Source organism: Rhincodon typus, chromosome 2 (genome assembly GCF_021869965.1).
Source record: "Rhincodon typus isolate 14 chromosome 2, sRhiTyp1.1, whole genome shotgun sequence".
NCBI classification, from domain to species: Eukaryota; Metazoa; Chordata; class Chondrichthyes; order Orectolobiformes; family Rhincodontidae; genus Rhincodon; species Rhincodon typus.
Genome location: NC_063333.1, coordinates 145,014,536 through 145,028,774, shown reverse-complemented (window position 1 = coordinate 145,028,774; position 14,239 = coordinate 145,014,536). Strand labels below are relative to the sequence as shown.

The 14,239-nt window shown below is 42.0% G+C and overlaps 1 protein-coding gene across 1 annotated transcript in view; it reads right to left on the bottom strand.

Moving 5' to 3' along the window:
- drosha (drosha ribonuclease III) overlaps positions 1–14,239 on the bottom strand; it is a 149,193-nt gene that overhangs the window by 88,322 nt on the left and 46,632 nt on the right. The window contains exons 15-17 of the mRNA XM_048607409.1: positions 13,636–13,735; positions 7,092–7,199; positions 447–554 (exon numbers count right to left, since the gene is read on the bottom strand). Of these exons, the coding sequence (XP_048463366.1) occupies positions 447–554; positions 7,092–7,199; positions 13,636–13,735 (316 nt within the window). The remainder of the gene's footprint in view (positions 1–446; positions 555–7,091; positions 7,200–13,635; positions 13,736–14,239) is intronic.

Below are 14,239 nucleotides of genomic sequence, written 5' to 3'. Positions count from 1 at the left end.
TTTCTGATGAAGGGTCTAGGCCCGAAACGTCAGCCTTTTTTGCTCCTCTGATGCTGCTTGGCCTGCTGTGTTCATCCAGCTCTGCACCTTGTTGTCTCGGATTCTCCAGCATCTGCAGTTCCTACTATCTCAGAAACTGTACATGCGTAGGCCCAAGTGTGTACACGTGACTGCTTCTGGAATTTGGCTGCCGTGTGTCAAAAGGGTAATAAAAAATAAAATTACACTTTCTCTTGGCATTGGTATTTCAAATGGGCATTTTGGATTGGACAGAAAGAGGTAGTCTGTCACCCCATCATGCCCACCTCCCAACTCCAAACCAAACAGGATCATAGGAGACCTAGCCCCCACCTCAACCCCCTCGCTAAAACTACAAGCAAGCAAGCAAACAAACGTGCAATCTCAGGTTTGAGCAGTGAACACAGGAAAAGACGAGCAATGCTTACCTGGAGGAGGCAGCGTTCCTTAAATGTGTAGCCTATCAGTTTATCCAGGTGCATCAGACATTGATGGTATCGAATATGGTGGGTTAATACTGGCAACATCATGGCATGCTGGAAAACAAAAACCACAAAGAGCAGGCTGGATAAATTACTGAAGCCCTTCTACACACAGTGTTACTTCATCTTCCTGGCATATAGCCTCGCACGTCAGGAGCCCAGATCAAGAACTCAGATCTTGTCGGATTTTATTCAAAGAATCCCTACAGTGTGAAAGCAGGCCATTCGGCCCTTGAGTCCACACCAACTGTCCGAAAAGCACCACCCAGTCACCCCCAAATCCTATCCCTGTAATCCTGCATTTCCCATGGCTAACCCACATAGCATGGACATGAAAGACAATTTAGCATGGCTAAATTGACTGTGGGAGGAAAACCACACAGACACAGAGAGAATGCGCAAACTCCACATGGACAGAGGCTGGAATTGAATCTGGTCCCTGGCGCTGTGAGGCACCAGTGCTAACCACTGAGCCACTTATTATATAAGTTCAGCTTTCTGGTAGGAGCCACACCCCTCTCTGTTAGGGAAGCATAAATTTGTTCAAATCTTACCAGGTCATCCCTTCAGTTATTATGCAAGGCTGGCATCTTCCAGCACTGTGCACAACACAATGAGTTGCAAACTTTCCGATAGTTCTCAACGCCAGTTACTGAAATCGCGGAAACTTGCAGCACAGAAGTAGGCCACTTAGCCTATTGTATCTATACTGGCCCTTTTGACGAGCAGCTATGCTGTATATCACCCCACTTCTCAGTTTTTGATTGTAACCCTGGAAAATCACCATCATCCAATCCCTGTGCAACTCCTTTGTAAGATTATGGATGGAATCAACTCTCACCTTCTCAGGTCAAGTGTTCCAGATCCTAACAACTTCTACTGAAAAAAAATTCTCATCTCTACCCTTGACCTTTGCCAGTGATGTTAAATCTATCATTATTGACTTCGGTTACTGACTCACTCACAGGTGGAAATTATTTTTCTTTATCTATTCTATCAAATCCTCTCATCATTTTGAAAACCTTTACCAATCACTGCTGAACGTGCTCTGTTGAGAGTAGAATGGTCCAAACCTTCCCACTTTCATGTTGCAACCAAAATCTCTCACCCCTCACAAGATCCTGATAAAACTCCTGTCCCCAAGCTCCTTACATCTTTCCTAAGTTTTTTAATTCTCTCCTGGGATGTGAGCATCACTGGCTGGGTCAACATTTATGGCCCTTGAGAGGTGGTGGTAAGCTGCCTTCTTGAACCACTGCAAACTCTGTGTGGTAGATAGACCAACAGTGCTGGTAAGGAGGGAATTCCAGCAACAGTGAAGGAACAGCGATATACTTCCAACTCAGGATCGCGAGTGGCTCGGAGGGGAACTTGCAGGGGGTGGTGTTCCATGTACCCGCTGCTCTTGTCCTTCTAGATAGAAATGGTTATGGGTCTGGAAGATGTTGTCTAAGGGGTCCAGAATTGTCCACTACATTCTGGCATAAGTCTACATCAGTGATTTAAAGTTCTAGGATGTTCTCGGACTTTATATTGGGTGCATTTCTTTATAAACTCAAAGAATCCATATCAAATCCACACTACATTTCTAAGTCTCCAAAGTAAAGCCCAGAACTCTCCATATTATCAGACCACATGAAAAACATCAAGTACAGGGATTCAAGAAAGCAGCGCACCACCATCTTCTCAAGGGAAATTCGAGATGAGCAATAAACACTGAAACAGCCAGTGATGCCCTGGTCTCAAATGAATAGAAAAGAAAAACTGTTTTTGGACAGTACTTAGCTCTAGAAAAAAAAGACATCATATTGTTTTAGAGTTACTGCAGATCTCTAATGAAGAATTTCTCTGGCTTTAAACAGAAAATAACTGAAAAATGGCTTGAATAGTCAATGATTAACAAACATGATGTGGCTACGGAGGAAGAGGAGGTGGCTATTCAGCCTCTCAAACTTATCCAATGTTTTGTGACTAATTTGACTCTTACCCAACCAGGCTTCATATGTGTTTATATTTTTCCCAGATTTGGGATACAAAGTGCAGTGAAGGTTCCATTGCTGACATGTGCTCTAAACGTAATGTTAATCAGTCAGAGGCAAGAGGGGAGAAGAGACAAGGAGGAATAGTGACCAGATCACTTAAAATAAAAATGTTTCCACCAAACAGGTGATGTCCCGTACATGCAGGAAAAGAGTTTGTGAAGACATCGCAGTCAGCTCTTTGTGCTGTTAGCCAGTTTCATTCCAGATAATCTTGTTAGAAAAAAAAACACAGGCTAAAGAATAGAAATTAACCACAGCTTCTGAAAATCGTTATGTCTACAAACTCAGAATGTATCAGCAATAATGAACCTGAAACCCAATGCAAATTGCATGCACTGACACAGCAATTACCAGCACTCAGCTTTTGTAAATGTAATAATAGGAAACCTTTGATCAAACCATTTAAAAAGACTCACACCTTCTTGTGCACCATTACTTCAATAAAATTATATTGATGGGTTTTTGACCAACTTCAATGAAGCAGAAGCAGATATTGAACTTCACAGTGTAATTCAGACAGTTCTGAGTGGATTTATCAATATCTCATTAATGTTAAGGCTTCGCATAATGACATGTGTGCGCACTTATCCTTACGACCTTCAAAGTCTTCCATAACCAGATTTAATTCGGCTCATTGTCTTCGGATTTAAAGTGATACAGAAGTGAGAATTATCTTACATATCTACAATTCTTTTCTTGGACAGAAAAAAAAAAGTGCAAGCTCCAAATGCATTTTTGAATTTTTAATTAGTATTTGCCAAAGTCAGTGCAAGAGAATGATGCACCTTTATAGTTAGGTACCTAGCAATGAACACAATGGACTCACTACGTGTTTGAACAAGTGATTATGCTGTTCAAATATCTTGCAATAAGGGACTGAAATACAGACCTTGAGAAAAGTGGACAAAGTCTAGAAAGCTGTAAATTGTGTTTCTGGAGGTGGATGGAATGGGTTAAGGGAACAATGAAAAGGTTCTTGTGATGACAGATGATGAAAGATAGTTGGAGAACAAAAAAAGGCAACAACGTTGGCTCTGTCATTTCCAATGATATTAGATCTTACTCAAGGAGGTAGATTAGAACGATGTACACCAACAGCAAGACTCAAAGTGATAATTTAGACAATGTGAACCTGAAAGTGGGAAGTTCCTACAAGTAAATCCTCAGGAAAGTGTAAGGCATGGAGAAATGAGCAATATTTCATTGAAATTTCATGGAGAAATAATGTGGATCTCAAGTCCAAAATATGAAACAAGACATTAATCAATTTTTGTCAGTAGATGTATTCACAGCATTGCATGCCTCCTCCTCCTAGTTACTAAATCAGTGTGCCAGTAATCTGGAATATTGGAATTTTTACTGAAAGCCGGTGAGCTGTAGTCCACAAGGGACTACAGGTATTTCTCTCCATTACAGACACAAGATTGGTTTTGTAGCTTCAGCAGCACTTTGGTGGAGAAGGGTAAGATGGCCAGACCCAAGTCCACCTCAGCTGGAACAGGAATCAAACTTGTGCTGTTTGCATTTGTCTGAATCACACACTAGCCATCTCGCCTAATGGAGCTAACTGACCCTCTTGTTATTTCGAAAGGGATGGTTTGTTACATTTCACTCAGGAAATCAGATGATGTGGCAACATACACTTTTACCTGTATATTGCAGCCTGGAGTTATGGATAGAAGATGGGATATGCTCAAATTTTCTTCATTGATAGCAGAATAAGAATCTCGCCCGCTCTCACCACCTGCCACTGCAGTGTGTTGGAAGCCTTTTCAGGTTGACAGAAAATCTGTTTGACCACTTTAGGAACACACCTCCTTTGGTCATCAGGTGGGACTCAAACCACATTTGAGCTTTTGGCTCTTTTCAGGCATAGTGCACCTGGCATTCCAAGGTGTCATCACAGGTCTTGATTCTGTTTAGCTTCCAGCTCGGATGAGACCAGCTGTTTTCAGAACACAGGTAATTCCATGTTTATATGTGCCCAAGGTTCTCGATTAATCAAAACCTTCCCGTGTTTATCCTTAACAATATAATCAATGTAAAATTAGTAATAACCTCTACTACTATACTGTTGGGCTGTAATAGCACCTGAAATTTGATGTCTCTCCACTGTACCCAAGTGAGATCCTCCAGTGTCCATGCCACCAGCTCTTTGAGCAGGAAAAGATATCCAATTCAACACAACACCAAGTTCTGAGCTTTCTCTTTAGTGGAGATTTCAAAATGGGTTGAAGAAATTTGACTCAAACAATAGGAATGACCATTTCTCCCAAGTTCAACAGTCAGTGACAAGAAGCAATAAAATGTAAACTGGCACTGGCAATATTGATGGCAGAGATCAGGAAACATTGCTTCACAGATTTTATGGAGCAAGAAAAGTCTAGGCTTTGAACAACTGAGACAGAACCCACTGCATGTTTTAAAAGGAAAAATGAAGATCAGGCTAGAAGGGCCAAATGGCCTGCTCCTGCTCCCATTTTCTACGTTTCTATATTTCTAAAAACTGGGAAAATATCTGAAGCAGAGAGAGATGATATCATCTTGGGAAGATAGCAGAGCTAGCAAATTAAGTCCACTACGATGCTAAGTATAAAAGGTCTTCCTCTGTACTGCAAACTTCCAACAACTCCTCTGTTAAGCATGTGTCAGAATTGTACAGGAGAAATCTGCGGGGTTACAGGAAGAAAGCGGGAGAATGGCCCAAGGTGAGCTGCTCACTTGGACACAACGGGCCATACAGCCCACTTCCCAGCCATAATAATTCATTGTTTCCCGAGGAGGGTACAGAATGGTCTTCAGGATTTCAAAGATCAGACACAAGAGTGCTCAGGATCTGAGGAGGGTGCCTATGGATTAACATGCAATCACTTACGGGAAAGATCTGCCAAATGGCACTCAATTGGGAGACACAGCAAGTTACATAGAGGGAACAGAAATGTCAATAGAGAACAGACAGACAAAAAGGTTAAGCAAATCTGGAAAGTGGAGGAAGTGTGAGGTCTCAAGAAAGACAAATCAAAGTACGTACTTCATAGTGTAAGCCGGATTTCGAGGAGTAATTGGATTCAGGTGTCAGTGTGCAGCGATCTCTAGAAGCTGGTACACAGGCACAAAGACTTATTGAAAAAGGTAAATAAAATGCTGGCCTCTAAAGGATCAAAATACAAAATTATGGAGGTTAAGTTTCAGTTGTACAAAAGTGTAGATCAAACCTCACCTAGGACGTTTGGCTCAGGAAAAAACAAACACACTAGTCTTGGGGAGGATATAGAAGAGATTCACCAGAATAAAGTGAAATAGTGGTAAGAGGTTGGATCAAACTGGCTTAATACTCTTTTCAGTTTACACATGCAGAACAAAGGAGGCATGATGTTAAAATCTGCACTGGAGGCAAAACCATGAAGCGCTTCCACATGAAGGGCTGAGGAAAGTTGGAAACTTCACTCTCAAGGAGCCGAGGGGCAAGTGAAAATTACAAAACAAAGATCCATAAGTTTTCTGTTAGATCAAACAGTGTCAAAGGTTTTGGAGCAAAAGGCAAGTAAATGGAACGGTTGGTTAAAACAAAATCACTTCTGGTCTTTTAGGATGGTGAAATGGCCTGAGCTGCTGAACGGTGTATCCATATTTCTTCATTTGTTGAAGATTTGGGAGGTTTCTTGTAGCACTGTTTAAGTGACCTGGATCCTCAAGTATCATGTGTAGGGAGTAGACAGCCCTCCACACCACTACACAACTCAACCAAGGGTCAGTACACATGTGGTCTAATGGGCATACATATGTCAAGATCCGATAATGAATATGACAGTGTAATTCAGCAGTCACTAAAACTGTCAAGACTCAAAAGTTTGGAGGAACTGTACTGCAGAGCTGTAATATAAAGAGAAGCAAGCTGTACATTAGAGTACAAACAAAGAGATTGTTAGAACTCTCGAGAGTCAGACAATAAGGCAAAGACAGAGTTGCAGCACTCCCAGAAAAGAGACGGTTTAGTTTAAAAGACAGCAACTTCAAGAGTGCAGGACAGAACTTAATGCCCAGACTGTTGTTACACTGTTGATTTCTCATTTAACAAAACAGGAAGCAAGAGTCAGTCCACCTTCTACAATTATTTATTTGCATTTTGTAACTCAATACAAACTCCAATCTGCTCTCTCCTCTTCCCCCAGAAAGCCAGCTAATTTTTAATATTTTCTGATCAACTTGTTTTAGAGGTGCTATGACACACCTTGGGAGCAAAATGGACTTGAACCTAGCCCTTCTATCTCAGAAGTGGGGACACTACCACAGTAACACAAGACCTTGGGAAACCAGCTCTCTGTGTTTCGAACCAGGTTATCCCCACTGGGGACACGGTGACCACAGTGTTCAAGTCACAACATCTCTGAACAGCTTGATTAGAAAACATCAACCTGGTTCACTCCTAAAGGAACAACCATTTACAACATGGTCACAGTACTTATGATAACAGAAATTGACAAGGCCTCAACAAATTGGGTTACATCCACTGTTAGCGTGATCTACGAAGGTCGCCCAAGCTACATACCTGACAGACGTCTGAGCGGACACCAGTCTTCCAGAAACCTTGACTGCTCAGTTCAACTGTTACCTCACGTCGCATTGTATTTTTCTGACGGATCTTCTGCAAAGCTTCCTGAAATTAATGAAAACACAGCATTTCCTGACATGCAATCATGGGGAGTATCGACACCAGTACTATTTAAAACATTATACCTTGTATATGACGTGCATTCATGCTGACTTCCCCCATGCCTCGTTTACCCATCATCCCCACAGTGGGTACCAGTTCCGCAACAACTCGATTTAAAACATTCTTATTCAAATTTTCGCTTTCAAATCCATGGATTTTCTCTGCAGAATGAGCAGATCACAACAAAGTGGTAATGTCATTGGACTTGCAAACGCTGAGTGGCCCCTGGGGACGGGGTTCAAATCCCACCATGGCAGATGGTAGGATTTGAATTTAATGAGTAAATTTGGAATAGCTAACTGCTGTATCAGTGACCATGAAACTCTTGTAAAAGCCCAGAATGAAGAGAGAAAATGCTCAAGAAACTGGAGAGTTCTGAAGAAGAGTCATATAGGACTCTGTTTCTCTCTACAAAGACGCTGCTTGACCTGCTGAGTTTTTCCAACATTGTGTTTCAGATTTCCAGCATCTCCAGTATTTTGCTTTCATTTGAATTGCAAAAAAAAACTCAAGATGATTAATAAATAAATAAATATATCTGGAATAAAAAGCAAGTGACTGAGAACCATGACAACTATTGTAAAAACCCTAATTGTTTCAATAATGTCCATCAGGGAAGAAAACATGCCATCTTTACCTGATCTGGCCTACACGTGACTCCAGACTCGCAGCGATGCGGATAACTCGTAATCGCCCTCTGCCATGACTGAGCAAGTCATCAGTGAGAGGGAATTAGGGATGGCCAGCAAATGCCAGTCTGGCCAGTCACGCCACATTCCGTGGAAAAAATAATTAAAATTTCCTCAAACCCCATAACACCCAAAATATCTGCCCTTTGCTAATTCAGTCACAGCCTTAAATCACTCCACCATTCACGGTCAGTCCTCAGTGCAAAAACCCAGAGAGTGCCAGATCCACCTCCTTTAAAACTCTCACTGACCCTCAACCCTATTCTCTACCCCACTAGGCACAGTATAAAACTTCTCCCCTTGACCAAGGCTTTGCTCATTTGGCCCCAATGTCTCTTTACGTGCCTCGGTGTAAGACTGTATTTGGCAGCGCTCCTGCGAGCCACCCTGTGGTACTTTACTACATGAAAGACATTAGATAGAGGCAAGCCTTTGTTGTTGCTGCAAGGGCATGGTCGGTTCAAAAGGAGGATACGTACACTTTGTAAGCGTTGCAGATCACTTTATAAAACACTGCCCTCCGCAGGTGGTGTCCATTATAGACTGTACAAGGGCTTATGTGACACAGTGGTAGTTGGTTGGGGGGGGGGGGTGCTTCTGAAGGGCACAATTTACGTGCATTTGGAAAGGCAAGGACCGATTAAGGATAGACAACATGGCTTTGTGTATGGGAAATTGTGTGTCACTAACTTGATTGGGCTTTTGGAAGAGGTGACAAAGAAGATTGATGAAGGCAGAGTGTTACACATCATCTAAGAGGACTTCAGCAAGGCATTCAACAAGATTCCGCATAGTAGACTGGTTAGCAAGACGAGATCACAGAATCCGGTGGGAGTTAGCCAATTTGATACAAAATTGCCTTGAAGGCCTGGGTCAGAGGGTGGAGGTAGTGGTTGTTTTTTGGACTGGAGGCCTGTGGTCAGCTATGTGCTGCAAGGATCGGTACTGTGTCCACTGCTTTTTGTCATTTCAATAAATGATTTGGATGGGAGCATGGGAGGAATGGTTCATAAGTTTGCAGATGACACCTAAATTGGTAGTGTAACTGACAGTGAAAATGATCATCCGAGTACAATGGGACCTTGATCAGATGGGTCAACGGGCCAGGGAGTGGTAGATGGACTTTAATTTAGATAAATATGAGGTGTTACATTTTGCTAAGGCAAACCAGGGCAGGACATATACAGTTAATGGTAGGACCCTTGGGAGCGTTGCCGAACAAACAGACCCAAGGGTGCAGGTATATAGTTCTGTGAAAGTGGAGTCGCAGGTAGACAGGGTGGTGAGGGAGGTGCTTGGTATGTTTACCTTCATTGGTCAGTGTATTGAGTATTGGAGTTGGGAGGTCATGCTGTAGCTCTGCAGGAAATTAGTGAGGCCAATTTTAGAATACTGTGCTCAGTTCTGGTCTCACTGTTACAGGAAAGATGCTTAAAAAGGGACCTGACGGGCAACCTTTTCCATGCAGAGGGTGGTGCGTGTATAGAATGAGCTGCAAGAGGTGGTGGTGGAGGCTGGTACAATTACAATATTTAAAAGGCATTTGGATGGGCACATGAATGAAAAGGGCTTAGAGGAATGTACTAGCAAAAGGGATCAGATCAGTTTAGGATATCTGGTCAGCTTGGACAAGTTGGACCAAAGGGTCTGTTTCCATGCTGTATAACTCTAACTTTCTTAACAGGTTGATTATCAAAAGTCTGTACCGTTCAAGGAAAGGAGGGCTTAGAGTCTTCAACAATACTCAACGTTAGAAGTTAAAAGAACACTCTTGGTGCACTGCTCTCCATTCTCCTCAATTGAAAATGACCTATCCTTGCTCTCTATAAATAGCTGAAGCAGTAAACCACGTGGAACTTGAAAAGGACCTGTGCAGAAATACCCTCAGCTAGTTAAATACACTCGAGTGCTAAAGCAGCCAAAGCATTAAACTAATGACAGATGGAAAATGTCAGACGAACCAAAATTGCATTTCAGCAGCATTAAAGCACAGACTCTTTTCTCTAAGGTTAATGATTCTCCTTATAAATAATCCACACTGCAGCTGCAGCTCTCTCGGTATGGGTGAATTACAAGGACTAACAGATCCGAAATGGCATGTCCCCAAAATAAAGCTGTTTGAAAAATCACTTCGTTCATACTTTGTGAACTCCACACGATCCACGAGTGGTGCCCAGGCAATGTGCATTATTCTACAACTAAATGCAGTTGCTTGGCTGTCATCTAAGGCAAATACAATTATAAATTCAAACATTAAAAGAACACAAGGACTGTTTTCGTTTGAGTCATAGAATCACACGGCACTGAAACAGATCCTTCGGTCCAACTCGTCCACACCGACCAAGTTTCTCAAAATTAAACTAGTCCGACTTGCCTGCGTTTGGCCCATATCCCTCTAAATCTTTCCTATTCATGTGCCTATCCAAATTTCTTTCAAATGTTGTAACTGTACCTGCATCTACCACTTCCTCTGGAAGTTCATTCCACATTTGAACCATCCTCTAAGAAAAAGTTGCCCCTCAGATCCCCTTTAAATCCTTCTCCTCTCACCTTAAAAAATGCCCTACTTCCTCACCCTATGGAAAAGACTTTTGCTATTCACCATATCTATACCCCTCATAATTTTATAAACCTTTGTAAGGTCACCCTTCAACCTCTTACGCTCCAGTGAAAAAAGTCCCAGCCAATCTAGCTTCTCCTTATAACTCAAACCCTTCAGTCCCAGCCACATCCAGATAAAACTTTTCTGAACCCTCTCCAATTTAATTACATCCTTTGTATCGCAGGGAGACCAGAACTATACACGATACTCCAAAAGTAACCTTACCAACATCCTGTATAGTCGCAACATTACGTCCTGACTCCTGTACTCAATGGTATGAGCAATGAGGAAAAGTGTGCTAAATGCATTCTTAACCAGCCTGTCTAACGGTGACACAAATTTCAAACAATTATGCACCTGAACCCCTATGTCTCTGTTCGACAGCACTACCAAGGACCCTGACCTTTACAATATAAGTTCTGTTCTTGTTTGTTTTACCAAAATGCAAACCTTGCATTTACCTAAATTGAATTCCACCTGCCACTCCTCAGCCTCTTGTGAACAGCCTGCTATAATCTCCTTTCTAATGAGATTTACATTGGACACTATAGTACAAAGATGAATAGGGACAAATTAAAATTGAATAAACAGAACAATCAGTTATTGCTGACCATGTTGCCATTCTTTACGAAAGGTTAATGTATTAACTGTTAAGATGAGCTGGGTTCAACCAATGCAAGGCCAATTCTCAATAATTCTCATATCCTTTACCATTCTGAATTCATCTGCTCCATCCCAAGGCCACTTCATTCTGAATCAGTTGTCAAAAAGTGCTTTCAATCATAACTGAACTTTCAAATTACCAAATGCCTAATCTTTAATCTTCACATCATAGTTCTAGAGCATTCTCTCTACTCAACACAATATCATTGCTGAAGAAAGGGCAGCAAAAAAACATTTACACTCCTTTTCACTCTGAATATGACCCCAACCTACGCACCCCTCCTCGTGTTAAACTGTACAAATCTTGAACGTTCCCAGCGCACAGTGAGATTCACCCTCTACTGTCAGCTCTTGATGGATCACATCAAATAAATGCCTTGCTCTCAAAACCATACATCTCTGCAGCCTTTGGGATAATAGATCATGCATTCTAGCTCTGCCTAAGTCACTCACTATTCCAGGGCCATCCTGCAGAACTAAGGTAATCCCATCCTTTTGCTCCATCTCCTCAAACTCAAGGATTTCTTTGACATTAAGAGTGAAGTCATCTGTTCAGCTGTCTGTTGCTTCTCTTCATTGCTTGTGTCTCTGCTACCAGTCTGATTGTTATCCTCTCTCTCTCTATCCCCTTTTCCTTTGATATTATTTCCAACAAACTGCTGACCGTACGACATCCGCCTCCCAGCAGACATTATAATGGTTCACTCACCCCACGTGCAGTTCCTGTTTTATAAATCCGCTGTCTATCCCACTCAGCCCCTCAAAATAAACCTCAATCCCTTCATCCATTAATATCTTGCTGCCTCCTATATATATGTCCATGTTTCCTGCAAATCTCAATGCCTCCCACTAAGTTTGATCCCTGCACAAAATAATAGAATGACTTTTTTTGTTTTTAATTCTTTCATGTTTAGTGGCCGGCATTTGTTACCCATTCCGAATTACCTTTAGACTGAATGGCTTGTTTTGGCCATTTCAGAGGGCAATTAAGAGCCAGCCACTTTGCTGTGGGTGTGGAGTCACATGTAGACCAGACAAGGACAGAAGATTCTCTTCCCTAACAGGACGTTATTGAACCAGATGGGTTTTTAACAACAATCAATGATGCTTATCAATGTCATCATCACTGAGACTAGTTTGATACTTCAGATTTTTAAGGGAATTTGAATTCCACCAGCTAGAGGTGGGATTTGAGCCCACGTCCTCAAAACATTAGCCAGGATTGCTAGTTCTGGATTACAGGTTCTGTGACAGTACCACAATGTGATTGTCTCTCTCCAACTCGTAGCCAAACTCATTAATGACATCTTCTCAGACTGTGACATGACGTGGGTCCTTCAACTCTGTCAAAGCGCACCACACCATCAACAGCCCTGCTCTACTGTATATCTCAATGACACTGTCCTTGCTCAATTCCACTTGCTACTGGAGAGCTCTCTCCTGTAATGGTCACTCCTCCCACTGCACTGCATCATTAGTTCAGAGCATGTCAAAAGGAAAATCTATCCTCAGCCCACCTCTTCTCTTGATCTCCTTGACAGCCTTGAAGACATTATCCAAATGATTAAAAAAAAAAGTTACCACAGTCTTAACAGACCATAGGGCTGCTTTCTCATTCGAGAGGGGGAACATCATGCCTCAGGTGAGGGGAAAGCTTGAGAAGGAGAGTCATTCACGGTAACCTCAGCCAATATGGGAACTGAACCTACACTGTCAGCATAATTCTGCATCGCAAACAAGCAGTCCAGCCAAATGAGTAAAACCCAGCCAAAACTTTGGAGATGCAGGGCACTCTTTTGAGTAGGTGCAGGGACACTAATAGGAGAGATAAGGTGTCAGTTTTGGAAGAGTAAAAGTAGACATGAATGTGCAAAAAAATTTAGATAAATTCATCGAAGTGGTCAACTCGTTATGGGATTGTGTGAATCTGTCACAGTATTTAAACCACCTAGCTTTTAAATTTCTAAACAAACTGTCCACAGTATCAAAAGTTAAAGATCAGTGCTTGCCATTTCACTCAGTCTGTTGGCATAAGTCCGAGGACTATCTTTACAGGAACTGTACTGCATGGCTGATTTCACAACCTATTATTGACAAGGTGATCCATGGTTCACAGGCTGGCTGATTTATAGAGGGGGTGTGAGGGGTGAGGACTGGAACTTGCTTCTTGTTTCATTCTTTTTGTAAAGTTGTTGCAAAGTTCTACAGTAATGAGAGAGCCTTTCTCAGAGCTCACCTGGCTAGCTGTCACCTCTTTCCAGAGGCAGCATGCCAGACTGCAGTTACCACCCACCCAAATCCCCCACACCCACCCATCTCAGGTATGAAAATCTAACTGTCTGTGGCACCCTCTCCCTCTACATTACTCCAAAGGCTTTGTGTGAAAGCTAGTGTTTGACAAAAACTCAAAAACGCCAAAGCTTACCTCTCGCTGAGCCAGTTTCTGCTTGTCTGCTTGTTTGACCTTGGGGCTGTTCGCTAGCAGATGACGCAGTTTGACATAACTCTTCCATAGCTTCTGATACCTTAGAAGATAAGTTTTAGCTTACTTTCTAATCATTAAATACATCCCATCTGTCAACACCAAACTCAACTGAAGTCAACAAGGGAATGGCTTGGAGCAAACATTTTGGTTTGGACAGTAGCATCCATCTCGCAATCCCCTGGCGCAGTCCGCGTTCAAGGCAGCATACCAACTAGGGGCAGGATGTGTGTTACAAGCAGTGATCATATACACTTCTTTGATAAAGAACACTTGAAAATAAGTATCTGATAAACATATTTGTCATAATGAAACAGTGGAGCAAGTTGTACACTGTGACAACTGCTCATCAATAGACTGTACAAAGCAAAACGCAGACTGCATTGGGATACCTTTGAACTTGCATCACATTTGAAAGAATACTTTTATTTTGTACATCTGATGTGCCAAATGTAAATTATACCTAAAATTTAGACAACATGCTGCGCGATTTGTACAAAATTATCCATACAGTTAAAAGCAAGCTCACCCCTCAGCATATATCTTC